General features: G+C 49.0%; 6 protein-coding genes; 1 reads left to right on the forward strand and 5 right to left on the reverse strand.

Moving 5' to 3' along the window:
- Nucleotides 1–552: 552 nt before the first annotated feature.
- Nucleotides 553–3,183, reverse strand: FFUJ_00868 (related to cullulin 3; the record flags this gene model as incomplete). XM_023570274.1 has 3 exons in its annotated part: nucleotides 553–730; nucleotides 783–3,058; nucleotides 3,118–3,183. The coding sequence occupies 3 exons, from the start codon at nucleotides 3,181–3,183 to the stop codon at nucleotides 553–555; spliced, it is 2,520 nt and encodes an 839-aa protein (XP_023424651.1).
- A 676-nt stretch (nucleotides 3,184–3,859) lies between these two features.
- FFUJ_00867 (probable small nuclear ribonucleoprotein) lies at nucleotides 3,860–4,391 on the forward strand (the record flags this gene model as incomplete). XM_023570285.1 has 3 exons in its annotated part: nucleotides 3,860–3,873; nucleotides 3,963–4,012; nucleotides 4,084–4,391. The coding sequence occupies 3 exons, from the start codon at nucleotides 3,860–3,862 to the stop codon at nucleotides 4,389–4,391; spliced, it is 372 nt and encodes a 123-aa protein (XP_023425517.1).
- Nucleotides 4,392–4,642: 251 nt separating this feature from the next.
- FFUJ_00866 (methyltransferase-like protein) lies at nucleotides 4,643–5,407 on the reverse strand (the record flags this gene model as incomplete). Its single annotated transcript, XM_023570296.1, has 1 exon — nucleotides 4,643–5,407. The coding sequence occupies one exon, from the start codon at nucleotides 5,405–5,407 to the stop codon at nucleotides 4,643–4,645; it is 765 nt and encodes a 254-aa protein (XP_023424652.1).
- Nucleotides 5,408–6,391: 984 nt separating this feature from the next.
- Nucleotides 6,392–8,816, reverse strand: FFUJ_00865 (related to YVC1 Vacuolar cation channel; the record flags this gene model as incomplete). XM_023570308.1 has 5 exons in its annotated part: nucleotides 6,392–7,276; nucleotides 7,330–7,393; nucleotides 7,442–7,759; nucleotides 7,814–8,468; nucleotides 8,525–8,816. The coding sequence occupies 5 exons, from the start codon at nucleotides 8,814–8,816 to the stop codon at nucleotides 6,392–6,394; spliced, it is 2,214 nt and encodes a 737-aa protein (XP_023424653.1).
- Nucleotides 8,817–9,485: 669 nt separating this feature from the next.
- Nucleotides 9,486–10,693, reverse strand: FFUJ_00864 (probable Phosphotransferase enzyme family domain protein; the record flags this gene model as incomplete). XM_023570319.1 has 3 exons in its annotated part: nucleotides 9,486–9,873; nucleotides 9,925–10,541; nucleotides 10,595–10,693. 3 exons carry the CDS (start codon nucleotides 10,691–10,693, stop codon nucleotides 9,486–9,488), a joined length of 1,104 nt encoding a protein of 367 aa, XP_023424654.1.
- Nucleotides 10,694–11,661: 968 nt separating this feature from the next.
- FFUJ_00863 (probable RAS GTPase-activating protein sar1) lies at nucleotides 11,662–14,117 on the reverse strand (the record flags this gene model as incomplete). XM_023570330.1 has 6 exons in its annotated part: nucleotides 11,662–11,822; nucleotides 11,873–13,466; nucleotides 13,514–13,622; nucleotides 13,668–13,762; nucleotides 13,813–13,946; nucleotides 13,997–14,117. The coding sequence occupies 6 exons, from the start codon at nucleotides 14,115–14,117 to the stop codon at nucleotides 11,662–11,664; spliced, it is 2,214 nt and encodes a 737-aa protein (XP_023424655.1).
- Nucleotides 14,118–16,728: the final 2,611 nt, after the last annotated feature.

Here is a 16,728-nt window from a genome sequence, read left to right on the forward strand (position 1 = left end):
GCTTGTTTGGTGGTGCAAGATCTCCATCATGATAGCGTCTACAGCCAAGGCAGCGTTGACTACGATCACGTGACTGTTCATGATTCACCAGCAAGTCAGGTAATGATTTCGAATCAACAGTAATTCATCACTGATTTCTTTAATCTGTGACATATCTACATGAATATCTCTTTGGCATTCATACTTCTGTTTGGATGAAGAGCCATGCTCAGGTAGTTCTTGTTCCTTCTAAATAAAACCAGCTGGCCATGAACCAAGACTGACTGAAAGCCAAATCCAGTCGCGCTGCAGGTAAGACTTGTAGATAACCATACGTCTTTATAGACCTCAAATCCTTGCTTTAATCTTTGGAGGGTTCTCGTGTCGTTCTTAGCAACAAATGTCCGACCATCCTGACACGGTTCCCTTTCCTTGCCTTCAATAAGCAAAAGCCTCCATGTGCAACCACGCTATGTATATCAATAGTGTATGGATCCTATCATTCCAACGCCTTGCAAGACTGGAAAATGCCGATTCGTTTTCTTTCGTGATTCGTGAGATTGAGCTTGTAGTCTACGCTACGTAGCGATACAAAGTTGGCGCGTCATCTTCATCAGGGCGCTCAAGATATTCTCTCGCGATGAGATCTTCGATACGCTTCTTGATGAGGGCAACCTCGGGGCGAAAGCTGCCGGAGAGCTGTGACAGAACTTCACTAGTGAGCTGCGAGTGAGAAAGCTCCTTTCGAGATCTACGAGAGTTAGTAACCAAAGCAGGCAGTAAGACTTAGACTTGGGACCTACTTCATGATTCGCACAATTGCCGCATCGACAACGTGAGCTCTGGTTTGGTTGTTCTTCTCCTCAGTGTTCTTTCGTTCCGTATTATCTTCGACCTTGGACACCGCGTTGATGATGGGTGCTTTGATTCGTATGGTCTTGCTCTGGAAAGATGCATTGAAAGAAAACTTATCGCCTGCTTTGACAGACTTGTTGGCAGGATCCTTCATCAAGACGCGGGACTTGGGTGCCACAGCAATAGCTGTCAGCGTCCTCATGAGATCTGGAGTTGAGATGTTGGTCTTAGCTTGGATCTCTTCGAAGGTTAATGACTGGCCCTCCTCAAGATCGTTGAAGAGAAGCAGGACAACCATCGCAAAAGTCGGTACGTTGATCTCGTATCTTCGCTCCCGAGAGAGCGGGCCAGACTTTCCAGGGATGGCCGGAAAGGTACATTTGACATCTGAACTGCCAGTGGTACCAATCCAGGTGAGCTTGCGTCCATTACGGTTAGTTAGATAGTACTGCTCAAAGCTCGCCTGCAGTCGTCGCAGTTCAGGGGGGTATGTGCACGTAACACGAGATCCTTCGCCAATCTGCGTAGTTCGGCCCATGACCTCGGGTGGCCAGTAGTTTGTAGTGAGAACGTTGATATTAAGGTCGATGGTTTTGCCGCTGCCATCTCCCAGGTCACGAATGTGGTCACGATAGCCACTGGTGAGCTCTGTTGACGTGACAAGATCTCTGAACATGCCTTCAAACTTGCTGGTGAACTGTTGGCCCAGTTCTTGTTTCATTCGGGAAATGATCTGCTTTTCAACATCATGGCTTTCGGACTTTCCGTGAAGAAGACGTCTTGCCAGATGTCTCTGGTAGTATGTCTGGAACAGATCTCTATCCTGAAGGTATCGGATCAGGACGATAGCTTTCTCTAGAACGATATCGACTTCTGCCTCTGTCTTGCCTTTGATGCCTCTCTTTAGGTTGTCATCGATGAACAGAGAGACATATTCAGAGCTGCGGCTGAACATATTGATAAAGTCAGAGAAGCTCTTGGTTAATGCGCTTTGGATAATAAGATCTCCTTGAAAGCAACGAGCCCAGAGGTTATCGAACTTGTCCTTCAGACGGAGTACATCGTCTACCCATTTAATCGCAGCAGCTGTCTGCTGCGCCGCAGGGTTCAATATCTTTGTCTTTTCCCCTTCACCGGCCTCGTCTCCTTCGCCATGACCGGACGAGAAATCGGTGTTCTTCAGTACCTTCTCAATCTCCAGGCCTAGCTCAACCACGCGACTCTGCAAAATGTCTCGTAAAGCAGTCTTCTTTGAATCGACCCTGGAGATGAGTTTGTAGAGAATCGAGAGGTCGTCAATCTTGTCATTGTCAATCATCCATTTCAGGCCACTCCCTTCAAGAGCCAAAAATTCGGACAGATGCTTTACTATGAGTTCTTGATCAATTGTTTGCGTGACTTTGGGTAATGTCTCTAACTCGATTGTTGTTCCGCATCGATCGATTTCTTCATTCAGTCGCAGTTGGGTGTGTCGCAGCCAAGCTCCGGCATCCGATTCGCGTAGTAGTTTCTCACACTCAGCGGCATAGTATGTCTTGCTGTTCTCGAGAAAGCGAGGTTCGAATACTGTCATGTACAGTTTATCGTTTTCCTTCTCTTCTTCGGTTTCGTAGAGGCTGCTGAGCATTCGACTACAGCTTCGGATGAGATTTCTGTCGATGATATCTCCTTCGCGCTCCATATCGATCTGGTCGAGGACCACTGATATAAGGATGTCGACCACCTTGCCCTTTGTGTTCGTGTTCAGCGAAGATCGTAGAATATGATCACGGAAAAGCGCGATGGTGGTGGCGAAGATGGGGGTTCGTTGGGCCTCGAGCTGCGCGTAGCCCCTGTCAAGATACATAAGAATATCGGCGGTCATGTTCATTGACATGTTATGATCTTCCCAAGTATCACGCAGACCTTTGAGGAATCTCTCCCCTGTCTGCCGCCTCTCATTGACGGACGTCGTCGAGGTTCGTTCGGCGCCAATGTTGATCAGGCTCTTGCTGACGAGTTCTCGAATCTTGGGGATAACATGATCTGCGAACCACTGTTCCTCGAAAGCCTTGACCCTATCATAAAGCAATTCGCCTTTCTTCTTAAGTACCATCTTGTACGCGGCTCGGTACAGCTCCTCGAATGACAGTCGGCTGCAGTTCTTCATGTGAATGTCGCGCAGGGCTTCATCTAGCATCTTCCAGCAAGCCTCGAAATCGGAACCCTCGGCGGCTTCATTTGGCTAAAGGCAAAGTCATAATTCAGGATTTAGATACTAACATTTCAGTGCATCGAACTTACACGCACAATGCGACGAGGAGGACGAATCCTTCCCCGAGCGCCGGCTCCTCCACGTCCCGAGATCATACTTATGGCAATAAAGCTGGCGATATCGCCCCAGGTGAAGAATTTCAGGATGTTGAAGGTTTTTATGTTTCGTAGGGAAGAATGGAGCTCTCTTGCGTTTTCCGCGTTGATCCTGAGCCTTGAATATGGTGGGGTAATGATGGATGGAAGCCGTAGTCTCCAGGCGGGGCGCAGTGAAAGGCGAAATCGGCGAATGAATAAAGGAACGAAGAGGCAAAGACTACCTAGGCACCTTAAGTTAAAGAAAATTTTAGGCGAAAAGTCCCCCGGGCGCCAGGTAGAGAGCAGGCAAAGAAAAGGACGGAAACCCCGGGGCACTGGTAAGGCACTCTTTGAGAGATGGCAAGCTCAAGTTGACGAGGCTACAATTTATGGCTTCTGCATCCATGGTTTGTTACTTCAACCCCAGGCGCTGTTATCGATAAGCTGCACCAATGATGCAACTTGTGTGGGGAACTGACCAAGCACCGACCGAGCTTCGCAGCACGAAGTCACGTGGAGACAATGCAGCTCCGACCCTCGATTTTTCCGACCGACAATTCAAGCGGCCTTGCTATAGCCAGCCTCTCAGCCTCACGCCAAATCGATCCTACAACGACGCGCCTAACAACCGCCTGCTTCCACCCCGAACAATCATACAGCAGTTTAAGCGCCTAAACCCTCTCAAGTAGCCAATATGAAGCTGGTTCGGTAAGAACTCCCTCTGTCTCTTGCGCACACTCGGATTGTGCTGAGCTTCTTGTCAAGTTTGAGCTTCTGGACTGACTTAGGGCGACTAGTTTTCTCATGAAATGCGCCAACGAAACGGTGACAATTGAGCTGAAAAATGGTAATATATTTCTCCTCGCCCCTAAGCAAGCTTACAGCCATGCGAGCAGCCGTGTACTAATTGTCATCTAGGAACCATTGTTCATGGTACCATTTCCTCAGTCTCTCCTCAGATGAACACCGCCCTCCGAACCGTCAAAATGACCATCAAAGGGCAAGACCCCATCTCTTTGGAAACGATGAATATTCGAGGTTCAACAATCCGATATTTTATCCTGCCCGACTCTTTACCCCTTGACACACTGCTCATCGACGACGCCCCTAAGCCGAAGAACAAGGCCAGAAAGGAGGCAGAGCGGGGTGGACGAGGAGGACGAGGCAGAGGCGGTCCCAGGGGACGCGGACGTGGTGGAGGCCGCGGTCGCGGAGGACGGCCCTAAACGAGGAGGACACGAGAAGATTCAAGAGACATGACAAGACGGGGAAAGGACGGAGGCGCCCATGCGCGTCGTTGATGTGGAGTGACCACGTTATCGCGAAGATATCACATTCAAATGGAACCTGGCGTTCGGGTTGTTTGGCCATTAAAACTGTATGAACCCGCGTGGGGTGGGTATCACTTTTCTTGTTCTGGAAAGATATCTGAATATATGCTCTCTCACACCCCAATTCCATCGCAACATCTTTTTTTTTATTCTACGGCTTTTGAATAGTCTCTCCATATCCGTACGATCTGCAGCTTCTCCCACCCGGCCTGTTTGCCGCTGTTCCCAACAGTTTGAGCCCGCCATTCAGGCCCTAACCCCTCAATGCGACTCTTGACTTGATCTGGCTTATTCTGAGCGCAGAGGAGGAGGTAGGCACAACCGCGTCGGGACAGCGCTTGGGGTAGTGCCTCGATCAGCCTATCTGTTGTCTCCATACCATCTAAGCCGCCTGCGTAAGATAAGGCCAACAGATACGAATCGTCGTCAAATGAAGGCTTTGTGGTGACTGCAAGGTCGTCTGCGCTAAACGAATCTGGTCTGGCAGGCATCTCAGGCGTGGGCACATATGGCGGGTTGAAAATGAGGACGTCGATGGTGCCCTCGCGCCATGGGGTTGTGAGATCCCCCATGCATGAGCCCAGATAAAATGCATGTGAGTCGGGGTTGTCAAAAGCTGCCTTTGCAACTGTCCCGACTGTAGCCCGACACGCAAAGGCGTTCATGTCAACCCCCGCAGTCAGGACCTCGCGCGTGCCGAAAAGCTTTTGCGCATGTGCGTGGACGAAGGCGAGGACGACACCTGAGCCTGTGCCGACCTCCACCACGAGAGGCGCTATATCGGGAAACGCGTTTTGGAGATACTCGGTCTCTGTAGCAGATGAGAGCGTATCCAAGAGGAGGTATGAGTCCTCGGCAGGTTCGTAGACTCGCTCATATGGGACGTGCGAAGTATCTGGCGTTGGTAGCATGATGTGTGCCTGTCAATGTGAAATACTTTGTGATTGTGGTGAGGCTTCATTTGTATTTGGATCATAGGTTGAAAACTTGTGATGGCACTGGGTGGATGCGGCACGTGATGTATTTCTAGAGTCAAGAAATTGAGACTAAATAGTTGACAGGAACAAAAGACGGATATAAAGCTGTTGTTGGTGGAAAACACAAATCCCTGGTTCATAGCAGAGTGGTAGCGGGCTCAGCTTCGAACTGATCGCCTTTTGTTGGGTTGGAAAAGAACATATCTGGTTCACTTGGATCAGTATGGATGGATATCTTGGGGTGCATGAACCGGGCAGACAGAACCCTACAATTATTGCTCGAGATATTCCCTGATCAAACTAGTATAAAACACCAGGAATTCGGGGCTCGTGCAAAAATCCGTCGCAACGATCGCCTCAAAGAATTGCGCACTTCATCTCGCAACCCCAATCATCCTGTCCTGGCCCAACTCCCCATTTAATTCCCCAACCCATGTCCTCCACCATCCGAACCAAATTACGATCGTATATACCGTGCAGCTGGCATCGAGGACATGGTCGGCTCTTTGTGTTATAGAATTTTGGTGGTTCCTTGGCTGTACCATCGCAGAAGGTCGGGCAATTGTTGAGGCCCATGAATGGCTCACACGGTTCCGTGAGGACAAGCCAGGTGTGTCTGCATTCTTTGTGCTGGAAATACGTGAGAGTGCACATCCTGAGATGTTCAGGAATCAATCGCCAGAAAAAGATGTGTTGGAATTATTGCTGAGGGAGAAAGACGAAAAACAAGTTCTATTCGCGAGGTAGAAAAGGAAGGAAGGCTGGCTGTGTGGTGACAGGAATGGATGTTTCCAACAGTGCCAGTTAATCAGTGCTAAAAGAAAAAGGCCACCACAATAATATTGTGTCGCAACGCCCTTCCCTGGCTCTCTGCGTGTGCAATTCTGTTTATGCTCATACCCAAACACCATGCAACCATCATGAATCACGATCCGCTAAACCTCTAAATGACGACTCGGTAGTATTGTCTCCCCTAAGTGTCCCGCTTTGCTCCAGCTCATCATCGCTGATGGCATCCTCGACAGATGGAACTAGACGAGATAGCATCGTTTCCATGCGCCGTATCGCTTTCTCCATATTGGCCAGCCTATCTGTAGTTCCCTCAAACATGTCATTCTCGGAGAAAGATCCTCGAAGCTTCTGGGGTGGGATCCCGGGAAACATAGAATCTCGTCGAGATGGACGTCGAGCCCCGGGATCGGGCCTAGAGGTGTTATGTAGATTGCGGGGCTCTATATCATTTGTCGCATTGCGTGTGAACTGCCGACGGATGAGATGATGTGTGAGATCATCATCGACAGCGATATCGTCGTGGACAGTATCAGGCGGTGGCACTTGAAAGACGGCACGAAGGTCTCGGTGAACCGTCAACCGCCACTTCTTCCAAAACTGGCTCTTTGTCGGGGGCGGAGATTTGATCTCGGTTGGGTCTTCGATCTCGCGGGAAGGCCAGAGCAGACGGCGCTCAGCAACAGCGATGATAAGCAGGAGAGGGAGATTCAGAATCTTGACTGCCGTGACGTGGATCTTGTGGAACCAGCGCGGACTCACGACGAATTTGAGCGGGATGAATAAGAATACGGCGAGGATGTTGAACGGGGGTTGGTATGCGAACACAGCGTCGGCCTTGACGCCCTCAAGTGTCAGAACTGCTCGGCGGAAACTGATCTCCGCTATGGCGTTTGACGAAATGTTGCTGAATGTATTGGAAAGCATCGATACGAGAATGGTAAGGAAGAGGGTGTTCCCGAGGAAAGCGAAGGCTACCATCACACTAGGTCCTAGCAGCCAGTGAAACTCGGTCTAGGAGAGATGTCAGGATTTGTCAAGCGTGCGAGGGGGAGACGAAGACTGACCGATCGATGGATACCTGTTCCATCCAATCCAAACCAGATATAGATCATCCACTTCGATATTGTTCTGATGCATATTAATACCACGTTTCACCAAGGTGGTGCAGAAACCTACAGGATGGGGTGTGCCCCCTCGCCGAGCCACAGAAGTGACAGCAGAAACCCCAAGAAACACCAGGCAGATAGAGCTGTGAGGAAGAAAAAGTCCGCCATCATTGACCTGAGGGACAAGAACACGAGATTGTCGCTCAGCAGATTGAAAGCAAGCCGCGGAACCAAGACAGGAGCGGCGAGTGCAAGCACATCAAACGCCTGTTCGTCTAGGTTCGCGTCACCAAGCTTCCAGCCCAAGAACCGCAATACAAGATATACCCAGTAGATGAGAACAAAAGCCACATCAAGGAATGACCACAGGTTCTGGGTATAGACGTTCCTTTCGAAAGGTTAGTACTCGAGTGACAACACAACAAGTAAGTCTGTAGCATACCAACCATGTGCTAGAATAGTAGCAAATTGATCCAAGCCCCATCCAAAAGCAAAGATAGAAAAGGCTGCTTCTGTTGGTCCATAGCGGTTTTTCCTTCTAAGAACCATAACCGCGACGTAGAGAGTGAGCAGAGTGGCGAATTGGATTGACTCGAGGACATTTCGGGTTCGAGGGACAATCAGACGATATTGGTTGAGAAGAGGGGATTCGCGAGGATCATAAATAGAGATGGGTTTTAACTTGTAATGATCGGGGATGATGTCCCAAAATGTCGAGGGGGTATAGACAATTCGACCCTCGTATATGGCGTTGACGACCTTTTGGCAAGTCGCTGAACTCAAGAAATGCTTGCTCTCGGTGACAATAGCCACCTCAAGAGATGGCAGCGTCTTGTAATCAACCCAGGAGGTGGTGCGCTCTGCCTCGTCTCGAATCTCTTCTGGGGCATTCTGGAAGGGTTCAAAGCCAGCGACTAGAATATGAGCCAGAAGCAAAAGGCCGTCGTGGTCATCATCATGCACTTCACCAAAGCGTCTCAGGATGCGCGTAGCTATGAGCTCACATAGAGTAGCACGTGTGAAGTTGACATTGTGGCGATTATTGAGATGAGACTGCTCTTCGAGAAACTGAGCACGATTAACCAGCAAACAGTAGACTATCAGATGATATCAGTAAAGGGTCCTCAAAAGGGGTGAACAGCACTCCTCTTACTGATGGATATGTCGTTGAGGCCATAGAACTTATCAACCAACGGCCGCACAACTGTAACATTAATCCTCAGATCCTGCAGCTGGGCGAGGCTCAAATAGTCCTCAACAACGCTGATGATGTCGCGACGAATACGGTGTATGTTGGTATACACAGGTAAGTGACTATGAGGGTCTGTCATGCAACTATACAGGGCATCGCGGTTCTCTGGGCCGCCTGTACTGAGCCTACTCAGTAAAGGCCGTCGCTCTTCAGGATCCGGCAACGTGATGCGCCGGCGGGTGTTGCCAGCCATGAAAAGGCCAGTCAGGTAGTCCTATAGTAGTAATATTTAAGGGAGGGACAAGGTCAGAACAAAGAGGATGAACTGCAGTTATCGCGTTGTCGGTGGTGGTTTAAATCAAGTTTGTCCCTTTTCGGTGTAGCGAGCGATAAGATAGGTACCTAGGATGCCCCAGAGGTCGCGTAAAGGCGCTATTGGATAGATACAAGGACCTGGTAGTTTACAAAGAGGGGACAGAAGTAATTGATCAAGGCCACTGGGGATATCAGCATTCGAAATATAGGTAGGTAGGTTGGTATATCCTCAATTTTAGGTTGTGAGGGAGGAATTGTTTAACAGACGTGCAACGTCATTGGACTAGAGACGCCTGTCCCATTAGAGCCCAGCGTTTCGGATTTGAATCTTGGGGGGTGTTGCTTCTAAAACACCAGTGATTGGATCATACCAACCGCCGTAAGATGTTAATGCCTTGATAATTTCTCCAACGGAAACAAATAGAAGTGAGTTCTTTACAGGGGTGGTAGTGACTTAGAAATCCATCTCTTTTCTTTATTTTATCTGACATCTTAACAAACTTATACTAGTCATATCCACTTGAGCTTGCCCTTGGACTGTCTGAAGCCTAGATCTGCACATGGGACACTAATCTCAGACATTCCGCGCATTACAACAATGCAAATCCTACAGTTTCGTCCCAGTCTCATCCGCACCAGCCTCTTTAGCCAATGCCCAAGCGAACTTTGCCAAAGAACCCCTCGTCACAGCGAAGTGTTTCGCTTTCTCGCTGCTCGCCTGTCTGAGCGCATATCGCGCCGCAATTCCTTGACAAACTCCAGCCAGCTTCCAGATGCTGAACGACATTCCCCATGGAACCTCTGACCGGGGATCGTATCCACTTTCCTCTGTGTACCACTCCAGGATCTTGTCTGGTTGTGGAAGACCAGGCGTCTTGCCAGGGAGGAATCCGGATACATCATAAGGAGTCGCACCAGGGGATTTGGCCGAGTAGAAGTTTATAAGAAAGTTGCAAATGTCGGAGAGCGGGTGGCCAACAGTAGACATCTCCCAGCTGTAGAATATGTGTTAGTAAATGACTTGGAGTCTGGGAAGGTGAGCATACTCCAAGATTCCGATGACCCTTGGTTCAGTCTTGTGAAATACCAAATTGTCAATCTTATAATCCCCATGTACCAGCGTTGCCCGGTCCTTGGGCTGCAGACGCTCGTTCTTGAAGAAGCGAACCGTTTCCTCAAAGTGAGGGAGCTTCCCGACAGGTTCCTTGGTCTCAATGTCGACGGCCTTCTCCTGGCTACCACAGATAGTTACCCACGTGTTGATCTGTCGCGAATAGAAACCCGATGGTTTGCCAAACTTCTCTAGGCCGACCTTTTTGTAGTCAACTGCATGGAACCGTGCCAATGTTATCACGGCATCGCGCCACATAGCCTCACGATCGGCGGGCTGTACGCCTGGCATGGTAAAGTCTTCAAAGATACGTCCATCGAGAAACTCCATGATATAGAACGGCGTGCCAATAACAGAGTCATCCTCGCATAGACAGTACGCTTTGGGTACAGCAACATCAGTGTCCTCCAGAGCATGCATGATGCGGTATTCACGCTCTACTTTGTGAGCTGTCTTGGAAAGGAGCTTTCCAGGTGGCTTCTTGCGCATCACAAAGCGTTGGCCATCTGAAGCAGTAATCTGGTATGTAGGATTGGATTGGCCGAAACCAAACTGTGTAGCATCAGCAGCCATCACGTTGAGAAGAGTCCAAGCAGAGAACTCACCTGTTTGAGATCAATCGGTGTCTTGATGGTCGGGACATGCTCAGAAATGTATTTCTCAAGCGCAGCCTCATCGACCGGCTGTCGAATTCTACCAGCCATCCCTAGGACAGTTACGTGGTGAGTAGATACAAGGATGATCGGCGGTCGATTTGCTGGTTCAAGGCCACGAGATACAAGTCGGAGGTTACAAAAAGATGAATTGAAGAATGGTTTGGCGGAGCTACGGTTAAATGATAATTGCAAGGTCAAGAGTTATTGTACCCTGGATGTGAGAACTGACTCGATGAGCTTAGGTACCTTGAACATTTGGCCCCTTGCTAGTCACTAAAGATGCCGAGGTTCAGATCTGGGGGATTACAGACAGACCTTTAGTGGCCCCCTCTTCCCCAAGCTCTCCACAATCCTAGGTTCGTTCGGTTCCTCGGTTCATCTGACGCGCCTACCTAGGTATCTCTATCTTGTTTGTAATGAAACAGTGTTTCGTGCTTCGAGGCATGCCAAATAACAATTCACTATACGGATGTAATAATTCAAGCTTCCATTGTAAAACTCAAGGCCCGTTGGTCATTACCACTGTCCAAGGCCTAAAGCCTACCTCCTAGCTATGATCGTTCTACCACCACTCGCATGCCTTGGAGAATAATATCCATCTCATTAACAGACTACTGGCATGCACATATAATCAAGATTCCGCATAACAGGCTCCCACCGCGGACCAGCCGAAGCAGAATACCGCCGTTCAAGAAACAAGCATACGGTATATAAAAGAATAGTCCTTCCTGCTCGCTGATTTCCACCTCACCCATCCATCCATATCCGTCTCACTACCTCAACGCAAGACATGAAGGAATGCTCATGCCAAAAGGAAACAGACAAATGAAAATTAACAAAAGAAACCATGGTGACAAGCCCTCCAAGTAGCTTCCGGGTCCAAGGTGAAGAGAACAGAATATTCCGTGGTATCAGTATCCATAACGCCAAGCCCTCCGTCTGATGCGGTCGTAGTACATGGATCAATATGTGTCGAGATGTTTGTGGCTGAAAGTCGTATTGTCATTATAGATCATTTACCAGCCCTTCTTCCTCGCGAAGCGTTTGTTCAACAACGCCAGGACCTTTGGCACGTTGAACTGGACATATTCCAGGTCCAGGTCATCCTGATTGTCCTTTTGCATCTCAAGCAGATCATCAAGCTTGAGATCCAATTCAAGGAGACCTCTATTGCGACCTATCTTCAAGTTAGCATGCTAGAGCGACAGGAGAATGAAAGTAGCTCACCCTTATAGTGCAATGAAATGACGAATGTTCCAGGTAGTGGACTGGTAAAGTTGAAGTATATGTTGGCCCGTCTGTTGTCGGGGACATTACTCTTCTGGATGACGCCCTCCTTCTCAAGCTGCTGGTGTGTGAACTTGTACGGACCAAGGACTTGCTGCTTCTGTTGCTTTCTCTTAGTACCCTCGCTCTGTGATCGAACGTTGTGCAGGTAGCTTTTGTAAGTCTCGAGTTGTCCGTTGAGATAGACATTATGATCACGGATCGTCTTGTAGACTTCTTGCAGCTTCTGGGTCTCAGTGATGACACCCTCTTTGAGTGATCCGAGATGTTGAAGCTCCTGCTCAACTTCGTCTCGAAGTAGGCTGAATTGATCGGCCTTGTCGATAACGCGCAATTCCTGAAGCTGGGATAACAGTTCCATGGCCCGGATACCTTTGCGAACCATTACTGCATCACTGCGATTTGTAGCTGCGGCATCAGCAATGCGTTCTAGTCGCAGTGGTCTTCTGGCTACCCCACTAGTTGCTGGAATCGATCGCATGACTTGTACGAAAATCGACTTGGCTTCCATGAAATAAACCTCTTCCTGCGTGATATCCAATGCTGCTGTCAGATCGCCAATAGCTGACTCCCATCTACTGAATAAAGGCAAGTTGATAACTCTGTTCTCTTTGCGCGGCAACTGAGGGGGCGATGATCCCAATTCCGACATAATGATAGCAAGATGCGAATTGTCATCCTTGCACAACTCGTCATGATGCTTGTCAAGCAACGAGTGCATGGCGTACACTTCATTGAGGGTGATCTCAAGTTCAAGATCCTTCTTTGATAGGGCAACATAATTATCCATCTCGAGGCTCTCATAGAAATCCTGGACCTCGCAGAGATCGAGCATGAACTTATTGATTCTGTCCTTGTTCTGATGAATGAACGGCTGAAGCTTAGCCATGTACGGCTCCTTGGCGTAGGATGGCTTGTTCGCGAGGTTCTGAAGCATCTTGGCGATATATGTTAGAGTTCGTCTGGGTCGTTCGGCCGGGGTTCCGTCGATAAGCATGTAAGATTTCGGGGTAACGATCGCAGGGTTAATGAAGCGCAAAAAGAAGAATCCACCGATCAAGGTACAAATGACCTGGTCATTAGCATCTGGATATTTGCGCTTGGTTAAGCTCCTGATTTGTTTGCAAATCCATCGGATACCATAAGGCGCTTCCTCGAGGCCCTCAATAATGGTGGTCAAGAAGCCATTAGCAATCTCGGTCAACATAGTTAAGCGGGGCTCAATGATGGCCTGAACCTGAGGGTTCTCGGCGGCTTGTTCACCAGTGATTCCCTTGGGAAGATGGGGAGGCAGTTGGCCAGTATCCTCTTCGATCTGTTCAATCATTCGCTCGTAGACCTTGAGCGGGTTGATTTCCAGGTCAAGATCCTTCAGCTCGATCAAGCCATTGATTCTATCAGCAAGCACGGATTTGAGGAAACTTTGACCAGGACCTCTTCGGGTGTATGTAGTCATCATTCGAGAGACGGGAGTATTAGCGCGGAGCAAGGAGGAGTAGTCCGGTGTGTTGTCGAACTGATATGTCAAGACGGACTAGAGCATGTGAGACGTGTATCTCTTTTAAAAGCGTGGAAGCTTACCTGGAACATAGTGAGCAAGAGATGCTCTTCTCGACTTTCGTATTGGTTTCCGTAGATAGTAAACATGACAGTCTGGAGCAGCGAATCAATCTCAGACATCGAGACGAGCCTGCAGAGATGTGCAATGTGCCTAGGCTCAGATTGGAGCAGAAACAAAAGGTTTCCGTATTTCTGAGTTTTGTCGTCGTTAGGGAAGACACCCTGCTGCATTTCAAGAGCATCTTCGAGATGGCTGGCAACTTCGTTTTGCTATAGCGCGAATCAGAACTCGTTCATTTCGACGTTGATTGGAGACGTACCTCTTCCAGGGCCATACGGTTTTGGATAAGCAACGCAATTCGGGAATCTAGATACCGCACATCTTTTTCCAAAACGAAGTTCTTCTTCGACTGTGATGAGATCTTAGACTTAAGATCACGCAGCGCCTTTTGTGCTGGAATGAGGTCAGTTGCTTATCCTCTTGAAATGCATATGTAGGCCTACCTTTGGCAAGCTCATCTTCAATCTGTAGATCTCCCTCGTTGGCAGAAATCGACATGTAGAGAGCTGACATCGAGTAGCGCTTCGACTGGCGCGCAGAGCGCGAGCCGTCGTAGGAAGACATGGTATTTTGGCGTGATATGGGCTGGAAAGAGGAGGAGGAGGCCGTAGAAGCTCGAGATGGCGTTTGTAACATGATGGACATAGTGTGTTTACTGCAATTTATGATAACGAGGGTTCAGGCTTGTATGCCTCTAGACTCAGACAACAAGCAGCAATTGCGCAGGTGCCGAGCCAAAGGGCAGCGAGTCAGGTTATCCCAATTATGATGAGTCGAGGTCAAGCGTGGCAGCGAAAGCAACGACCAGTTCGAGGTGAATGACAAGCAGTGAGGCGTAGAGGGCGTTCAACGGTTTCGCGGTACAAAAGCGGAAAGTCGCAAAATAATGAAGATTGTATCAACGGAGGTATCGACGATGGTTATGAGGCGAGCACGGCGGTTGGAGGCGCGCAACAGCAATACGTTCGCTCAGAAAACAAAGGACAAGAAACAAGCTAAGATGGACAGATGGTAAGCGGCAACGGTAGCTCAATGGGAGCGACAGTATGTCGCGATGCGAAATTCTGAAAATCCTCGATCTCGCGAGGAGCGCAGGAGGCGTTCAAGGAAGAAAGAAGTGCAAAATGAACAACAAAACGGCGGCAGGTTGATGGTGATAGCGAAAGTGGAGGTAGCGGTGGTGGTGTTGGTGGTGGACAAGGCAGAGGCAGGAAGGGGAAGGGGGGCCGTGGGTGATGGAATTGCACAGGCAAGGCAACCAAAAGCGAAGTACCTGAGCTAGAAGGGTACTTGAAGCAGAGTAGTTTAGATAGTGGACTGCAAGGTACCAGACATGGATCCTGGTGTATTTCCGGGCAGATTTATGCACGGCTGAGACGCGGACTTCAGGAGGGAGAGACGGCGCGTGGGACGGTCGGTGGATCGTTGGCGTTCGACGCTGCAGGGTCGTGCGTGCGTTGTGGGCTTGCACTTGTTTGTGTGTGTGGGGAGAATAGGAGGAATTAAAGCGAGCGCGAAACAAGCGGCGACGATGAATGAAATGATAATGGAGTGCTTTTGACAAGGGAAATGATCGACGCTGAAGAAGAACTGGAAGAACAGAAGAATATATCCAGAAGAAAAGTGACAGGAACCTGATAAGTTTGTGTGACTCTAGAGAACCTGCCTACTAATGTACTGCACGTCCGAATGGAAAGGAGGCCAAGGAGAAGAGAAGGGAAGTACTACCAAAGGTACATAAGGTAGGAATCAGGGGCAACTAATGTCATGGAAGGCGGGCAGGAAACAAGACTGAGGTGGCAGACCAAGTGAAAGAGGAGGGAGGGAGGGCGAATCAGAGATTCCGAGCAGCTACGTGTGCAGTCCAGTACATTTTGATCGGTACCTGAACTGAGATGAGAGACCAATACTGGTAGTGGATGGATGGATATGGATGGATGGATGGATGGATGGTGATGATGATGCCCAGTCAAGGCGAACTGGGTGGTATGGATGGGAATGGAATAACGTGGCCGGTCTACTCCGTACCACCGCTGGTGAGTGAGTATTAGGTACTGACCTACCTTACAGAGTTGGTGTAGTAGCTAAATCTGAAGGCTTACTGTATTTTGCAAATACCACCCATACCTGGGCTTCCACCAAAACCTAAATTAACACAACGGACGGGACGCAGTTCAACGGCCAATCATCAAGTATTAGCTATTAACAAAATCACCCGCAGTAGCCCTTCACCAAAATACGCTTGCCATGCATACCACCAGTCGCCATACTACGTAAATATGTAAGGTAGATAAGAAACGGAAGAAGGCCAAGCCCTGGAAGGGCTCCGAACCTGCTGGGATCAGGGGCAGAGGCGAAACTCACGGGAGACAGAGTGGAGTGACGCCGCCCAAAAACATGATCGTTTTTAGAGCGGGTTCTTGCAACGGGAACCCACAGGTGCAATGACGATCAGCAACAACCTGGACTGTTAACGTTGTTGGGCCTGGCAGGCCTATGTTAGTACCTACAGTACCCAAGTAAAAACCCTAACTCGTTCATGAGACCCTGGGATTTTGCGGGCGAGAAACAAAGGACTCTGCACCCCCTGGTTCCGATTAAGATCAACTGTATTCTGTACAGTAGGTACCTGCTTATCTTCTTTCACTACAAAAAGGCAGACTCAATTCAATTGCTTGTTGCTTCTATATAAGAAGTAATATCAACGGCCAGTCGCCTCTTGAAATCATGTGGAACGGAGACGTTGCAATTGCGGCGTTGGCGGGGTCTCTTTGACAGAGGCGTGTGGTCTAATTTGGTAGTGCACCTCTCGTGCTTCTTCTGAGAAAAGAAACACTTGGTTACTTGGATAAGCGATTGATCATCCTCTGGTCGTCAGACCGCCAGACTCATGGTCGATCAGAGGGGATGATCTCAAGAGCTCTTTACATATTCATGAGTGCAGATAAACACACATGCAGCAAGTAGTTTGGATGGTTGGGCTGTGAGGGAGAGGATCCTGGTTCATAGTTGGTAAGGATTATAGATGGCCAAATACAAGGATGGTAATGGTAAAAAAAGACTCTGTGCAAACTTCCGGTTGTTTGAGAACTCGGTCAGCTGAAGGATCCGTCCTCAATGATACAGCACTATAAGTAAAAGCGGAGGAGCTGTGACTTGTTAGGTGCCCAAGCTG

This window comes from Fusarium fujikuroi, chromosome FFUJ_chr01, assembly GCF_900079805.1.
Source record: "Fusarium fujikuroi IMI 58289 draft genome, chromosome FFUJ_chr01".
Taxonomy (NCBI): Eukaryota; Fungi; Ascomycota; class Sordariomycetes; order Hypocreales; family Nectriaceae; genus Fusarium; species Fusarium fujikuroi.